This window comes from Argiope bruennichi, chromosome 9, assembly GCF_947563725.1.
Source record: "Argiope bruennichi chromosome 9, qqArgBrue1.1, whole genome shotgun sequence".
Classification (NCBI taxonomy): domain Eukaryota; kingdom Metazoa; phylum Arthropoda; class Arachnida; order Araneae; family Araneidae; genus Argiope; species Argiope bruennichi.
The window spans coordinates 1,356,457-1,375,578 of NC_079159.1; the positions used below are offsets into that span (position 1 = coordinate 1,356,457).

At 26.9% G+C, this 19,122-nt stretch overlaps 1 protein-coding gene across 1 annotated transcript in view; it reads right to left on the reverse strand.

The window, feature by feature from the left end:
- Positions 1–18,514, reverse strand: part of LOC129984479 (transcription factor IIIB 90 kDa subunit-like) — a 50,228-nt gene extending 31,714 nt beyond the window's left edge. Inside the window, exons 1-8 of the mRNA XM_056094367.1 lie at positions 18,206–18,514; positions 14,472–14,657; positions 14,304–14,375; positions 4,869–5,042; positions 4,353–4,384; positions 4,166–4,238; positions 1,102–1,251; positions 347–440 (exon numbers count right to left, since the gene is read on the reverse strand). Of these exons, the coding sequence (XP_055950342.1) occupies positions 347–440; positions 1,102–1,251; positions 4,166–4,238; positions 4,353–4,384; positions 4,869–5,042; positions 14,304–14,375; positions 14,472–14,655 (779 nt within the window). The 5' untranslated portion in view covers positions 14,656–14,657; positions 18,206–18,514. The remainder of the gene's footprint in view (positions 1–346; positions 441–1,101; positions 1,252–4,165; positions 4,239–4,352; positions 4,385–4,868; positions 5,043–14,303; positions 14,376–14,471; positions 14,658–18,205) is intronic.
- Between the last annotated feature and the right edge of the window lie 608 nt (positions 18,515–19,122).

The following is a 19,122-nucleotide window of genomic DNA, read 5'->3' on the forward strand; positions in this document are numbered from 1 at the left end:
AAATTGTTTTCTTTATATTTTAAAAACTTTTCGAGGGAGGCGATGGGAGGGGAAGAGGAGTAATGAGATTTGAATACAAATCTGTGGTAAATGAATGACACTTAAATGTCTATTTTATTTTCATAAATTATTTTCATGAAGTGACTACCACAATATAGATTTGACAAAATAGACTTCTATAAAAAAATACTTAATACAATACAATATATATATATATATATTTCAGGAAATAGAGATGAATCAGATTTTTGTCAGAAAAGTAGTTATTAATATCATAACAAGACATCTATGTTTTAGGAGAAACTAAATGAATTAAATAAACTAACTAAAACAATTATTTAAATACCTTTTCCGCACAGTTGCTTGACATACTTTTACTACCTTGATAATATCATCAATAGTTCTGTTAAAGTTATGTAATCTTGCAGCAACAAGCAAAGCTAGGAAAAATAAAATATTAGTTTAAAAAAATGAAAGACATTTTACACACACATATATTTTATAACTAACATGAAATAACAATCCATATAAAAGGTACAATATAATAAGAAAAAAAATTATTATATTGTCTATTAATCTAAATAATCCAAAGCAGTAAAATAATATTAGCTATAAAATTATGAGCAAATATCAATTCTCATACAAAGGATAGGGGCTACTGAATTGTTATAATTGGAGTAAACAAATAAGTTTTTAGGTTATCAAGGAGAACTCTGACAAAAGCCATGATGAATTAGTGATAAATTGTATTAACTTATTAAAATGAATGCACTTATTGAATAAATTCATTTTGTAGTATGTTTAAAAAGCACATATATAATTCAAGAATTAATCTTTTTTTACCTTTTAGCTAGGAAATTATTTAATGATAAGTTACACTAAAATTAAATTATGAAGTGTTATCAATTTCAATTAATTAATGATATTAATTTAATTAAAATAGATAATACTAAATTAATTTAGACTGATGTACTTGAAGTTTCCTTTTAATATCACTTTATTCTAATTAAACTAAATCACAGTTATTTCAGCTTTAACATTTTAAAATCTTTAATACTTCCACTTTTCATGCCTCAAATAAGTCCTCAACATGAAAACTACCTGCACCACAAAGTCCAGATGGCCGCCTTCCAAAATGTATCCAATCTGATTTCATTCTTCGTACCAATTTGGTAGCAGTTACAGCAACTTCATTTTCTTTATCTCCAAACTGGAGTTGACGTGCAAATCTTGCAATATAAAGAACTGGATCTAAAAATAAAGAATAATTTTATAACTATAATACAAGAATAAAAGCAGAAAAATTCATCCAGATTCGACAAAACTGTTCAAACAGAAATTAAAAAAATTAATCAGATGTTTTATTCTCTTATAGAATCTCTCTACAATAAATCAGTTTAAAACTGACAAGATAGAGATTTATAAGAGAAATTAAATGCCACCATGTTTGAAGCACTTAAAATAATATTTAATGAAATGCAACAATAATTAATATTAAATCCCCATTAAATCAAATCTTAACAGTCAAATGGTAATAATAAAAGAGTACTATCAAATAAAATAGCATATTTCACAAAAAACAATCAAAAACATTTTTTAAAACAATGTATAAAACAGAATTTTTTATTTCAAATTTTCCTCCTTTTAATACTGAGAGTTATTTTTTTATGATTCTACACCATTAGTGTCAATGATGTAGAAGCATAACTTATTTCAATAAATAACTGATAAAAATATTACAATAATACACTATCATTAGAAACACATGCATAAAATTTCAAAACCAGCAATCAGGAAAAGAGTGAAAAAACATAAACAATACACAAACTTCACAAACATAAAACAAATTAAGGATGTGTTTAAAAAATCAACCTGCTTAATTGAATTCCAAGTAAGATAAGTTTCCAAGTGTTCTGTATTTTCATTTCTTTAAATTTTAATAAATACAATATAAAATGGTAGTAATAGGGTTTGGTTGTAGAAATTTTTCTGAATTTATCTATTTCATTTTATGAAACTTCCTCCCAAAATACATTCTTAGTTTTTCAGATCACATACGACAGTAATTTGCACGTTCACACAGCTGCAGATTCTTTTTACCAAACATAAAATAATATTTTTGTTGGCACTTTTTTAGATTTTCTACAGCATATCCATTTTGAATTTTCTGCATTCTTTAGTACATTGCTATTACTTTCTGCTATTTGTAGGCTTCTTCTCTTCTTTTTCTTATTTCACCCCATATCAGTGCTTTAATTTTCTTTATCACCAAAATTTGCCGTTTAAAGATGTAAATAAAAACCATCTTCAAGTTTTATTAAATAAACACTGTTTTCATTCTCAGATTCTGAAATCCTTCATGCTTTTGTGCATGCGTCAGGAGATGCTTATTTCAGGAGACAAAAGGAGGGGATGCTTACACTTAGCAATTAGGTTAACTCAGATCATGATTAAAAAAATAGAAATTAAAAATATGTAAACACATGTTTCAATTTATTTATAAGGTGTAAATATAGAAAAAAATATCTTTATTTTAATAGAATGAATACTTTGTCATTTAAAATAATGCCTTTTAACAGTGAGTTTCAACCCCAAATGGGATTGTCAAAGTTATCATAAATAAAGCAAATAATTCATGTTTATTCATGCGCTTTCTGAATAATTTCCAAGCAATATATATCTACTAAATAACTTTTAGTAAATGTGTATGAGGAACCAAAAGAATTTTATAATTGCCCCCTACTGCTGAAAATAGCATGCTAATTTTTTAGGATAGATTTTGAAGGTGAACATTAGTGATCTAATGGACAGGAATAGCTGATGATAAAGTGGGACACAAACAGTGTTAAGAAGAAGCAAATTATTCAACAATTATTGTAAAAAGTGACAATCAATCCAGTAAATAGTGATAATAAACAGATAATATGGGAAATATCAAAGGCAACTTCAAAGTAAATAACTAATAGAATGCAATAGGATAAAATAATAATATAAATTATAATTGATAATCAACTTTTCAATGCTAATATTGTTAATACATAACCGCAGGGGTGTTTGTGGGACCCCAAAAAATCCCCTGAAACTTTTACGGACTTACTACCGACATTTTGGAGTTTCGAGAAGGGGGGGGGGAGAAATGAAAAATTACAATTATGAAGTATTGAATGACCTAATTATAAAAGTTCAATGAATTACTTTTTTTGCAAAATTAAGACCTTTGAACCCAGGTCACGTGATCGCACATCTGGTCGAACGAAGTCTCTCCCTTTTTTTTCTGCCGCGCTTACTTGCCGAAAAGAATCCAGAAGAGAATGTCCGAGAACCGGGGAAATGAGTCATAACTCGCAATAAGGAAAGAACAAAAAAGAAGTTTTTTCCCCCTTTTCACGCATTATCACTGCCTTTGGAGAAAGAAAGGAAAAGTTTTCACCACACACACTGACCTTGCGTTTTCTGCTTTCAAAGCAAACAAAATTACCCAGATCAAAATAAATAATTCATTATTATTCCTACTTCCTTTTGAACGACGATCCCCGGAATTTCCGGGTATCGAAGTTCAAAATCCCCGGAATTCCGGGGTTTCCCCGGAGCACAAACACCCCTGATAACCTGTATTTATGCAAATAAATCAACACAAAAAATATAAACAAATAGGCTTATTTAAATAATTATTACTGAATAATAAGAAATCATAGATATAGTTTACATTTTAAAAGGCGATAATTACAAAATCTTAAAAAAAAAAAAAAAAGAAAGTTGGATTATTGCAATTGATTACCAATTAATTATTTAACAGCTTTTATTAGAGGTTTAATGGTGATAACTTTGGAAATTGCCAGTAAATTTTTCATGAAAGTTATAAGCTTGTGAAATAATTTTTACTATTTTTCATTATAAGTTAAAAGTTTAAATTGATGATTCTCAAAACTACAGTTTTGGGCTATATATATATTGTACATAATTATACATTCAATAAATTTTATATAAATTTATTTATAACTAAAACTGATTATGTATGAATAAAATGAGAATTAATATTAAAATAATTAGCATGTTTTGAGAACTCATTCCTCCACATTGAAAGAAATCATACCACATAAATGGCTGCAATGAAAGTTTAAACATTACATTTATTTAAATCACAGATTAAAATAGCAACAAGTACCAATAGCTGGAGTGTTGATATGAAGCTCAGTAGATAACTTAAGGTAAGTCTTTCCCAATTCATATACATTAATCTGAAAAGCAAAACAAATTTTGAGAAAATAAAATACATATTCATATATTGTTGCTACTGACAAAGCACATGCAATATAATATATCATTAAACATAAAAATATACATATACTAACCTTCAGAACATCACTCAAATCCAGTAGCATATCAGTTAAATGTTAAGGAAAATCTTAATATCAAAGTTAGGCAAATGCCAGGCATCAAAAAACTGTCAAACATTTAATTTTAACTGTAGGAAATAAAAGCATATCTATCAGCTTCAATCCATCTGCCCTTTGAAAAGTAATTTGGTTTATATTAAAATGAAATATTTTTTTTTTCAATATTATAAGGGTGTATTTCATGCTTAACTTTCAATTAATTTTCAATACTTTTCTTTTCCTACAAAATATAACCATAATCATACACATTTTATATTAAAATGGATTTAGATCACAATAAATAGATATTATTTGATATTAAGCCTCTTTCTTGGTCCTTATTTACAGTTTCAGGAATCGTTGCTCTCTAAAATTATACTGTATAATCACATACATAAATTTAAGTAAGAAATAAGTTCAAATATCATATATAAAAATTCATTAACTAATTTGTAAAAAAATCTTATTCATATGGGGGGGAAAAAAGGATACGAGATGTTCCATCTCTTCGGCATACCATATATACACAAGCAGCAATTACATGAGCATTTTTACGTCCTTTGGTTAAATGCTTAGACAGTGCAAGTTTATAATAATTCAAGGCATTTTCTACAGCAGGAGGTTTTAACTGCAACCTAGATGCCAAATTCTCTATATTTCTTCTAGCTATAACAAAGGAAAGTTGAAAGATTAAGTGATTCTAAAAATCAATTTATCAAACTTTGAATAATTTTAATGTAATATAATATCAGCCTTTAAAATTATATTTCTACTTGTGATTTCTTTTGAGATAGAAATTAACTTTTGCAATCATATTTCTACTCTTCCTCAGAAAAAGCTCTTGTCTCAAACCCAACATTTAAAAAAATATGAACAAGGAAATAAAACATTAATCAATGGTAATAAAAAGTGAATATAATAAAAAACTTATATTTAGAAAATGTTTAATAAAATCGTATAAAATTGTTAAGAATTTTCAAGATTTATTTCTTGAACATTTTTGCTAAACAAAAGTTAAAGAATAAAAAATTCAGCAAGTGAAAAATTAAAAAAGGTCTGTGAATTTTTACTTGGCAGCAAAATTTTTCAATGCAACTCTATTTGGGATCATGATCTACAATATAAAAAACTCAGTTAAATGGTTAAAATTCTAAATGATCTAATTGGAATGTATTAAACTAGCTGCCTGATTTGAATTAGCTGCTTTCTAATAAAAGAAAATGTGGATATTTATCAATTTCATCTAGAATTACCAAATTTAGTAGAATAGATTTTGAAGGATGAGAATAACTATTTTTGAGTGAGTTTTTAAAAAAGTTTCTTAAAGAATTTTATTTAATTGAAATTTTGACATTTGTGTCCCATAATTTATAAAAGTATTATTAAAAATTTTTTTACAACATTTTATAATTCAAAAATTATTTATTTTATGCTATGAATTTGCATAACATTTTGCTCTAGCTTTAATAAACTAAAAAAAAAAAAAAAAAAAAAAACAACAACAACAATATTTTTATGCAAAATGAAATCCAAACTGTTTTTATTTTTTAGGTAAATATTTAATATGTTTCATTTTATTTTTTAAAAATACAATAATCATTTTTTGAATGAATTTTTACATTCTGATTTTTATTTCACTTAAGTTTTTGAAAATATATAAATAAATTCCACTAAGATATTAAGAATGTTAAATGATTGCATTGCTGTTCTTTCAGTTTTTTTTATCAGCATGATTCTACACAGGTAAATACACTGTTGGGCACGATCACATAATAAATACCAATTTTAGCACTTTCATTCACAACCCATTTCCATGCTGCTTAAGGTAATAAGAGGAAGGAAATGATTCACATAAAAGATTGGTTGTGTATTTTCAAAGTTTCTCTTTACATGTGTGCATATAATTTCCCCTAAGTACACTAAAAAATTCTTCTCATTGCAGCACAATAAATGGAAAAAGAAATACTGCTAAATTTTCTTTTATTTCGAACATTCTTCTTAATTTAGAAAGTTTTTATACTAATATAAAAGATAAAATTATTCCATTACCCCTATGATCCAGATGGCAATAAGTATAAGAATGAATAGGGAATTATTGTTGAAGATATTGATTTTGTATTTTTATCATATTAAATAGTCTTAAAGAACATGTTTGAATTTTCGATTTAGTATAAGAACTACCCTTCAAGTATAATCAAAGAATCTGAAGGATTTCAATAACTGTGATGATTTCTTTTTCACACCGAATAATTTTTTTCTTATTTATGTTACTATCTTTGATCCTATGCATATTCAATTTTTATTTTTTGTAATAAGCTTAAAGAAAGTAGTAATTAATTAGTTCTATTGCTTAAAGGAAGAAGGGAATAAAAAATTGTAGCAACTCTCTCAGAAATTAATAAAATATCTTTAAAAGAAGTATGATTATTCAACATAAATTAAGGAGTGAACTTGTCAAAGTTGAAAATAACCAATTTCATGGCCATTTTATATTGCCTTACTTTATCCCTTATCATACCAAAATGCTTTGGCAGGGGAAAAAAAAGTTGAAAAAATATTTTGAAAGCTTAAAAATAATGTGAATAAAATTAATTTTAAATGGGATATTAAACTCTATGCATTTTATTTCCAAAATGCCAATCAAAAATTCTCGCACATTAATTTTTGGAATTAAAATATAGGAGTTTTTTAAGAAAAAAAGTTCATTTTAAAATATTATTGAAAACTCAAAACAATTTCTTAAAATTATAAAGTTATCTTAAAAATCAACACAACACAAATTTTCTTACTTCAAAATAAAAGTAAAAATAAACCAATCTTTAGATTTAAAATTAGAGTAATATGCTATTTTTTAAATATAATTTGAAGATCATTAACTTCATGAATTTCACTAACAAAATTTATTCATATTTATTGATACAAGTTAAATCTTTATATTAAAAGTTAAAGGAAAACTCTTGAAAAATCACAAAGCAATTACTCAGAACTGTGCACTGGATAATTTATTATTTTAAATATCATGATATAAATACACACTCAAAAACGAGAGTAAGTGGTGTCATGTCCTTCTAAAAATTCCTGATGAGGGTCACTTGTAAACAGTCTCATTGTTAAAAAGTTGCAAGAAGCTACTGCAATTTGGCTTGCAGAACTCAAGAAATTAGTATTGAAGCTGCTAGTCTGAGAGAAAATCAGTATAGGGCTTGATGTTTTCTCATTTGATAACTGTATAAATCATTACAAACGAACCCAACATCACATAAAAGAAGCATGGAGATATAGAATAAAATTTTTCAAATATTTATGAGCTAAAATAGTTTGCTTTAAAATGTTTAGATATCCTTTTATGAAAATCATATCTTTTTTTAAATGCATATGCCAGGATAACAGTCATATTAATGCTACTTTAAATAAATTTAAAAAAAAATAAAGCAATAAAATTGAAAACCGATTATAAAATCAAAATATTTTTAATTGGTTCAATTGTTTTTAAATGAAAGAGAATTCTAGAATAGTCCAAGGAATATCATACAGCAAATATACAACAGTTAGGAATAAATTAATTAATACAATGGTTAAATTCAATGGAAAATAATTAAATTACAACGGAAAAGACATATTTAATAAATTGTTATGTGAACAGCAAAAATAGAAATAAAAAATATAAATCTATAATATAATTCAAATTATCTGGTTTAAACAACAATCAATCTCATTTGGATATGCAGAAAAAAGCATAGCCATAATTCAAGAAGTTAAATTTGGCAAATAAAAGCTAAAGAAAGCTTTAAAAATAATTAAATTTAAAAAAAATTAAATTATGTATGAAGGTGTAGCACATTTATATCACATATATATTAAAATTATATATGAATAATAGTTATTCATTCATTATTATTATTGCTCAGATAACTACATTAGATTTTTTCAACTGTATATATTAAAGACAATTTTCAAATTATCACATATAGTTGTCTGAAAGAAGATATGTCTGCGAGCTCTCAAAGTTTGGTTTCCCCAATTAATTTCTTTTTGTCAGCTCTTTATTTTTATTTTCAGGGTGAAAGTAAGTTTATACCTATTAATTTCTTGCACGTCTATATATATCTATATTTAAATCTATATCTATATATATGGTGCAAGGTACCTCACTTCCCACCATTGAGCAGTGCCTCAGGAGGAGGAAACGAGAATTGTTGGCAGTTGACACTACGATGGGGCAATGTTAAGACGCACTAATTTGACATGTTGTATAAAAGACGAACTTTTATGTTAGCTTTGAACCTGATTATTGTAGTCTCATTCTGTAAATTTGTCATCATAATTTGTGCATCTTCATTAAATTAACTATATTATATTCTCAAATATCAACTAACTCGAACTTTTTATTGCTTGGCCATCATCCCCATATAAAGAAAATGTTATTTCAATAATGTAGGGTTCGACTAGCATCAATATGCATCCTATTTCTAATGAAAATTTTTTTAAGAGTGGATCCATGATACCCATTTTATCCAGTGTCATTTGTGAAAATTCGACTGACAGATTCACGATATTTGATACTCTCACTCAAAATTGTCTAGAAAAATTGACTGCAGAGCTTACACTCAATTATGACACAGAAATTATTGAAATGAAAAGATTTGTTAAAATCAACTCTACTCGAAATTCTTCCCCTGCTCTAGTTATAATACTTGGCCCTGCCTTACCAGAGTCCATCAAGATTTGGTTCATAAACCAGAAAATCCAGAAGTTTATGCATAAACAAGACAATCCATGAAATCTATCAATTTTTTGCACCTAATTAGAATTTGCAACAAATAGGTATGTCATACATACAGAAAAACACATGATGGCCAATGCCAAGGTCCTGAAAAGTGCATTAATTGCCAAGGCAATCACCCAGCAGTATCAAAATCTTGTCTCCATTACATCAGAGAATGATAAATTAATTTAAATGTTGAAACCATTTATCAACTGCAGATGTCTCTTTCAACAGTCTTCGAAATCAAATCATTTTAATACAGTCAAAAAAAAATATGTCTGTGACTGATGTTGAGGAAACTGTAAACTAAAAAAATGAAGTAATTGTTTAAAATATCCCGAAGAAATTAGAACAATAAACAAATATGCTTATTGAAATTTTTCAAAAAACTATTGTAACATTACTGAAAAATATTGTAACATATTTAAATAAGGTGCATTAAAGAAATTCCAAAGAAGATGAAAAAAAGTAATGAAAATTGTGGTTCAACCTATAGTATTTTGATACAATGGAATACAAGTGGTCTTAAAAGTTTGGCATTTAAAAAAAAGAACCTTTTTTGGCGATTTTTACTCATTTTCCCTTCTTGTTCGTGCTTTTGTTTCTTGCTTTCTCAAACAAGAGAATTGTAACCCCTTTCTTTTTGAATTTTGGGTTCAAATATACAGGCCTCCTGGTTTTTAAATCCCTTTAGCGTTGACTTTTTTCAAATCTCAAGATGGGTTCAACTTCCATTAATTTTTTAACTGCATGTTTTTATGACCTTTCTGCAGTGGAATTAAGAGAAAAAAGCTTGCTTAAAATTTCTCCATTTTCTATCTATCTCTCTCTCTTCTGGATTTCTTTAACAGACATTTTTTCCCCCGAAATAGAATTTTTTTCCATATCAAAGACATAAACAAAATAGATTGGCTGGTGGTCTTGTGGTTATCTTGCTTTAATTAAGATGATGTCACAGTTTAAGCTGCGTGCTCGTGTAAGCAGATAGTGGATTAATCATGTGAAGCACGAGTAACTGCAACTGTATTTTCTTCCTTCTTCAAGATTTATATGTATTTCATAAACTAGCAGAAACTTCTTCTTAATGTTTCCTTTAAATAAAAATATTTTCTTATGCAATCACTGAATTAAATATTATGGATGACATCCATGGTTTTTTAGGCATTCCTGCAAGTATGCCTAGCTGCATAATTCCTAACAATATTAGAAAAGACTTGAACATGGAACTTTTGACAGTCAAAGTCCAATTCCAGAATACCAAATTTAGTATTATTAATTTATATACGCAAAGTTAAGATACTGACAAAACAAAACACTTCTTTGATACTTTGTGCCTATATTCATGCTGGGAATGTTAATTTGAGCCACACTTTTTGGAGACATCCCATTCATCATTTCTGAGTAATAACTTTGTTGATTGGCTAACATGCACTATATAATTCTTAATATAACTATTCTTACACACAGTTCCCAAAGAACTTAATTAATCTCAGATCTAAATCTTTGTCCAGCAGATATCCATAATCAAAACTCGTCATAAGTAAGGAATTCAACTTTCGATAGCAAATCAAAGCCTGTAGTTGTTTCCTGGTCCATAACAAAAAGCACCGGCCATAATTTAAAAACAATTAACTGTTCAATGATTAAACAACAAACACATAATATTTTTAACATTGCCAACCAATGTTCCATAAAAGAAATCACAATGAATGCAACTAAGAAATAACCCCAAATACTTTATTTAAATTATTGTTGCAGAGGACTTATCTTCCTTCATGGAATTACTCTTGCCTTAATTATAAAATGTTCAATAAGCCCTTAGAAAAAGCAATTAGAAACATTTCCATGACAGATTGGATGAAACATAAAAAATTCACACTCCAGCTCCGTTTTCATCAAAAAAAAAAAAGGCAAGAAGAGAATATTGGGAAAAAATTTGCACTCATAATTCAAAAACATTTTGTAAACTTTTAAATAAACTTTTGAATCATACAACATTATTTCACAAAACAATTGCTATGTTTCCAATCCAGCGCCCAATTATTTGCTAACAACTTTTCTAATCAAAATGTAAATTGGATTGCCCTTGGATTTCTCAGGAATAAATTTTTTCCTGAACAACAAATTCAAAATTTAGGAAATTAAAAAAAATCTACAAAGCTAAAAAAGCCACTTTTCCCTCTCTACTCTAAAACAGTATCCCAGCCATCTGGTTCAAAAATCTCAAAAACGATAAATTATTTTGAAATTGAACATCAATTTGATGCGGCTGACATCCACAACAATGGAAATATGCTCTAACTAATTTGATTTTGTAACCAAACAAAGTTCCTTCCTATCAGCCTACAACCTGAATCTCAGTATTTTGCAAAGTCTTTGAACATATCCTAACTCAACACATTATTTAACTTGTAACAAAATGCTTCACAACAGCCTGCATGGTTTCATACCCTTCAGAGATAACCAACCTGCAATTTATAATATTCAGACAAAAATCACAGAAGATAAACAAAATGAAATATTTCGTTTGCATAAATATTGATATCAAAAGTGTGTATGAAGTTGTCTATATTGAGGGTTTTATGTTTAAATGCTTACAACTTTCATATAACAGACAACATAGCAAAGTGATTGTCCAATTTTTTTCAACTCGGAACTTTCCAGATTTGCTGGATACCCTACCTTTCTAGTATCAAAACTCTGCACAAAGGATTACTACAGAGCTGTGTTTTTTCACACATTCGGTATGTCATCTCAACATTCATGAAAAAATAGAGGAAGAGCTTGAATTTATTATCTATACAGATTATATCTTTATTTTCTGCAACCATCATTCCTAAGAAATTATTATTAAAAAAAAATGAAACCAATGTAAGTGGTAAAATTACTGGAAACTAGAAATCACTCCATAGAAAAGTGTAATAGCTGAATTGCCCAAGAAAAAAAAAAACTGCAACAAATCCCCATGTTATGTATGTGGGACACCCTTTAACATGGAATGAATGGATTAAATTGATTCATTACATTTCTCTAAAAAGAATCCAAATTTAGTAATCCTCTATGACCTCAGAAATCATGCACTCAAAAAGAGAAATGTCTCAAGATATTTGCATAAAAAAAAAAAAACAATGACTGTAGAACTGAAGATATTATCATTATCACATATAACAGCATTTTCAGTATATTTTACTATAGTTGCACAGTAATCAATAAGTTTTCTGAGAATCAATTTAAAGCATACAATGCTATTCATGCAATAGCTTGGAGAATTATTCTAGGTCTCTGAAAATGGATCTCAAATCCTGTCCTCCTGAAAATTGCTTTGCAGAAAATTCTTTCTATAACAAAATCTAGCAGATGGATTCAATTCTTCTTAAGCAAATAGCTAATGTTTTACATTTCTTATTTTTAATAGAGTACTGTCAGAATATTCAAGAAATTCAATTAGTACCAAAAAAACAAACAAAAAACCCAATAAATTTTGTTTATTTTTAAAAATTTTAATGTATCTCCCACCTTGCCTGAAATTCCCTCAACTAATTCTAATCACGTTGAAATATTCTTCAAAGATTAAAAATTTTAAATAAATATCTCTCTTCAAATGAAATTAATAACTATTTTACAAAATGTATTTGGAAAATATTATTGCTATTGACGCATCCAAAACATTCCCAGCACACTCAATTATTAGTTTTTTTCTCTCTCTATTCACAAATTCACAAATCGAAGCCATTCGTCAACTCCATTTTTACTGCAGAAAGTTTAGCTATTGTGGTAGCACTAGATGTTCTCATCATTCTGCAAAAGATAGCATAATTCTCATAGATAGCCACCCTGCACTTACATCCTTGAAAAAATATCTCCATTCAGTCACCAAAAATAATTCAATGTATACTCTCCAAAGTACAAACTTTGATCAAACTAAAGCAAAGAATATCCTTCCTGAGGGTACCTGATCACTCAAATATAATCTGAAATGAGCAAGCAGAATGTTTAACCAAAGAAGTTGCAACAAATACACTTTGGACTGAATGGATCTCTCCTGAAAATATTATTTCAAGCTTTAAAAAAAACACAAAAAAACAATGACATACCAGATCACAATCAATAATTATCAAAGCATTAACTATTTCACCTACTAGGAGACATTCCAAACATTGAAGCACTCTCTCCTTGGTTCAAAAATTGGAATGAGAATATTATTTTGGCCAGACTACTCAATAAAACAATTATAACAACTAGACTTTTAAAACGCTTTAACATCCAAAATGATCCACTTTGTCATGTGTATAACAACATTAATGACATTAAACATGTAATTCTTTTATACAAAAAGTGTAACTTATGATAGAGACAAATTATCCTTCAATTATATAAGCAAGATAATATTTCCTTCAAAAAATTTTTTAAATCGATGCAAACAAAATAATATAAACAAAAGCAATCTCAAATTTCTCTAGCAATGAAGCACTTCAATATCTACTAACTATATAGACCACATTCTGTTATGGTCTCAATGGACCTCTTTTACCTCATCTTTTTCCCATGTAATTTAAACTCTCCACTTTGATGTACTTCTTCATTTGGACTTAGAAACCTGAATATGAACTGAATTGCATCAGCGAAATTGTTCTGCGACTATTAATGGACAGAAATTTCTTTCTTCTTTTATGTGCGTGAGTGTACTTGTGTTTGTTGATGATATTACTTGCTCTTTACATTTGGAATCAACAGGTAACAGCCTTTGTTTCTATAAATACTTAACTCTTACTTAGTTAAAATACATACAAGTTAATTACATTAAGTACCATATGAAGACCACTGAAAATGCTTCCACTATTACTTTTCCAATTTTGCCTTTTTAAAAAAAAATATTTTGTTCCAAATTTATTAGGATAAATAAAGTAATGCCATTGTATATACATTTTTATATTACATACAGTTTTATCAAATAAATTTTAGCTTGAAATATTACTCTTCTACTAGTGTGCAAGTCACCAGATATGGATCGAGCAAATTGGTAAAAAAATTACACATTTAGGAAAGTGAGATTGAAATATTACAATCAACACAATTGTAAAAATGCATATTTGCTTGTACTAAGGATATAACCAATTCAAGAAACTTGCATATGTATGTACATTTATTTGAGTAAATCTTACCATTTTGTATTGTTATTGCTCTGGATTCTCTTCCAGATCCAAAACCATGGCCAAGACCATAGGACATTCCATCTTTAAAAAAAATTCATTTATCAATAAAAATATGCAACAATAAGTTCAGAGAATTATTTCATAGAAAATATTTTTTCAAAAATCAAAGCACCATACCTTCAAAGCTAACAAGTTGCCCTACAGCACGAGATACACCACGGGAGTCTTGTACAAACTGGACTTCCTGTACAATATTAGATTCATCCAAAACGTTACCACAAGCAATGCATACAACATTACCACAAGGGGAGTCTGTATCGATGTTTGTGGAACCACATTTATTACATTGAACTCCAGACATTTCTATAAAAATTAATTGATATTAAATCCATATTCAAAATCAATATGGGATTCAAATAATTTTTTAAGCTCTATAGCATAATTTTAGGATCATAAAAATTCTTTATATTAGAAAATTTAAAAAATAAATAATTTTTAATGTCAGTAGTAAAAAAATTGGCTCATTAATTAAAACATTATGTCAGAAATTGTCCTATTACCACTTTTTCAATTCTCATTACACAATAATTCATTTATTAATATTATTTACCAAAAACAAATATATATTAAACTAGTCGTTTATTTTTCAGTCAAAAAAGAGGTTGGGATAATTTTTTATATGAACTATATAAAGAATACATAAGCATGCTATAAATAAAATTGGCAGATTTTTCTTTTCTTTCTCTAAAAAACTACTTTTTAAATCAGATTCAACATTGGTAATTTATTTTAATTTTTTTAAGTAACTTATTCTGATCTCAGAGATTTCAAACTAAAAAATTTGCTTAAAAGAAAATGTATCTTACTTTTTCTTATTTTTAAAAATTTAATCATATCATTGAAATCTGGAAAATATTTTTTCAATGGCTGTTTAAGAAATATATATATGCAAATTATGTGCTTTTGAACAAAAAAACTGGAGAAATTCAGTTATTTCAGTTCAAAGTTAAAATAAAACATGATTTAAAACATTCAAAATTTAATTAAATGGATTTTACTAAATACTACTAATAATTTTTTTTTTCAAAAAAAAAAAAAAAAAAAAGCAGCTTTGTTTTGCAAATTAATTTGTGGTAAGTATATAGAAGTCTATTATTCAAATTAAATAATAGAGGAAATGAAATAAACAATAAAAGTGGTTTATAAAACAATTTATTAAACTTTTTATTTTATAGAAACGTGCATTATGATCATGATTACTAATAAGGGAAACAGAAAAAAAGAAGAAAAGGTAGAAATAAAGATTATAAGAATAGTAGCATATATACAATACAAGAGGTTCAAACATTGCAGATATTATACATATATGTATATTTAAAAATGTAATTTTGAGTATAATGAATTTTTCTTAAACGGAAATGAAGAGAGGGGAGATATTAATGAACATGAAAATTAAAAATTAATTTATTGCATCATATTTAAAAACTATCTATTACAGAATCAAAATAAGATTGATGAAAATTATCTTTAAAAAAATGAGTTAAAAGGCAAAACAATATGTGTGAAGGCAAAACAATTAAAATTAAAATCAATATAGGAAGACTACTTATTCAAAAGATTCTGATGACATGACTTCAAGAAAATTTCAATACAGACATTTTCTGTAATTATGATGATTTCAGTAAAAATTTTAATTTAGTTCATTTTCTTAAATGGTAAATGTAACTGAATACAGAATATGTATTAAAATCTATGTTCGCAAAGCATTTCTTGCATTCAAAGCATTTCCTCTCTAACATCGGAAATGTTTTGAAAATTCTTTGAAAGCAACTGTGCATCAAAAATAAGAATGTTGGAGAGGAAAAAAAAGTGTTTATAGAAGAAGATATGATTATGAGACCCTTTTATATTCTTATGGATGAAATTTAAAGTACAGTCTTTATTCATTTGATTTCATATGCTTTACTGACTTTATGAAAATTGGATAAAATGAATGTTTCATTCACATATTTTATTTTCTTACTTTTATGGGCAACTGAAGAAATAAAAAAAAGAATTTCATTCATAAAGAAATGGCCGACAAAAATGCTCAATCTAAATTTTAAAAATAATTTGTGCATAAAGCTAACAGTATTTCTGAAACTTTCTCAACTGTTTCTTCAAGCAAAAAAACATTTAAATAATTACAAATTAAATTATGATAAAAACTATAAGCTACTTCTCATGACAAATAATTATTTACACCTCCTTGTAATTGTTTTTAAATAAAATCATTAAAACAAGAAACTTTGAAAAAATTCCAGATAATCCAGAATATGAATGACAAATCAAACAGATGAGAATGAAATGACAGTTTTTTCAAAAATAGGGATGCTCACCCATTATCATTTTATATAATTGATTGGTGGGCAGTTTTAAAACTGGTCAATTGATTTTCACTCAAAATAGTCTTAATTTACTTTAGAACTTTTTTTGTTTCATCAAAAGGCACTCGTATATGCAAATACATAAAATTTAAGAAATAAAATTCAATATTTTTTTACTTAATGCTTACTATTTTATGTCTTTCAATTATAACCAGCATACTTTTAACTAGTTTGCCATATACCCTTCACACCTCATGTTCTACATATACCAAATCACTGTTTATAAAAATGATTCAGCATTATGTTGTTACTACAACCAGATCAAATGAATGTTCTTTTTGCAACAGTATTATTTGACCAATTTTAATTTATGATGCTATATTTACATCTACTTTTAAACATTATTATTATATATAAGATTTCAGAATTTTCAGGCAGCTAAAATAATTTAGGGAAACCAGTTTGTAAATAGTTTAAGATGACACGCAAATCAAGATAAAAGCTATATATATATATATATATATATATATTTATACGCATATTAAAGATTTATGTCATTGTCAGGATGAACTATGATCTATGAAGAACGAGTATTATTGCTAAAAGTTTGGGTAATACATCAAATTTCTAAATAATAAAGGATCATTACTTCTTTCTCAATAAATAGGAAAGCAAATTTCACTTAAGATAATTTCAAATTTACCTTTGCAAGTTTTTCATAAAATAAAGAGAAATACTTCAAAATATCAGTTTTAAATGGATAAAATTAAAATATGATTATTCCATTTATATTAATAAATCATTGCATGCATATTTTCATTTAATACCAAGAAAGATGAGAGGAGGAAATGAAAAAAAGAAAATACCCGAGTTCTTTAAAAAAAAAATATTTTAAGAAATTTGATTAATTTTTCAATTTTTAAAAAAATTTGTGTATGTATTTACTTTATTATTTATAAAGCATATTTATGTAATTGGGGGAAAAAATGCCCAAAATTTATTTTGAACAGATTGACATTTGCAAACATAAAACTAAGATATGAATTACTTTTGATATTATATTAATGATCCATTTTTCCAACATAAAAATAAATATCGATTTAAAAAGTGCAGAAATTTTATTACTAATAAAATATATTTAAAAAAAAAACTGAGTGATGAGATTGCAAATCAAGAAAGGTTAATAAAACTATCATGAAATATTATAACTCTTAATAAATAGAAATATATATATATATATTAACTGAGAATTTATTTTAAAAAAACTGTTTACATATTTATGCCTTTTAATTTTTTTCTTCAAAAAAAGCATGAAATTCTCAGCATCCATGCTGTTTTTGAAAAAAGTCACTTTAAAATTGATAGCAACATGAATGGGAAAAAACATCATAAGTCGATGAACGGAAACGGAGTTCCGAACTCGCGACCTGAGGGCCTAGACAGTCGGTGACGCGTACCATAACGACTACACCAACTAAACGTAGATCACTAAGTGCATGAAAATTCATTATAAGCATATATTGTAAGATTTAGGAATATACTTACTTGAAATGGCTTGCTTTTACACGTTTTCAATACTTTCCGCTATAAATTCTAAAGCTATGAACAGTAATATTTAACCACGTGTATTGTGTTCATTTTATAATCCTTTGGTAAAGCAAATAAACATTGTCCGGTTTGTTGTAGTTTGAAGGAATTTGAAATGAATAAATTTAATACAATTTTCGTATTAACTTAATACTGACAGTTTTTATAACGATGTCGCTTTATAACACTTCTATAGCACTTCATTGATATATCAACTCACAGTGTCCTTTTTCTCTCTTTTTTGCTTACATCTGATCAGACGATTGCATCGAGATTCTGTATTGACGTCACATCGACGTCAAAAGAAGATAATATAGAACTGAAAAACATTAATGTTGATTATATTTAAAATTTCGCATTATAAAAAGCCGAAACATTGAAAAGGTGTTAAAAATTATACAAAATTTTACATTATGAATTGATTTACCTCACAACAGTACTTCGTGAAATATGAATCCTACAGATATAACATTTTCTTTAAAAATTGAGTTATCTTCCATTAAAAATTTACATTTTAAAACTTGCAATAGCATATTTAATTCATATTTAATAGTAATTATCCAACAACATGACGATTTGATTCTTTTTGAAGATATTCTATTTAAAGACAGTACAATGTCAATGACGTCAAATATCGAAAATGAAGGACCAAAGGCGGAGGGAAAAACAACATATATTCCTTTTATTGGTTTTAAAGTATGTTTCTTTTTATTGAAATAGATTGACTTTAAGTTTTTTTTTTTATGTAAGCCCTGTTTTGAAGAAAGAAATAATTAATGGAGAAAGAAAATAATGATATCGAAGTGATATGCAAAGTAATTATTGAATTTTAAAATGATTTATCGTTAAACTGTGATTATACGCTAGAATGACAT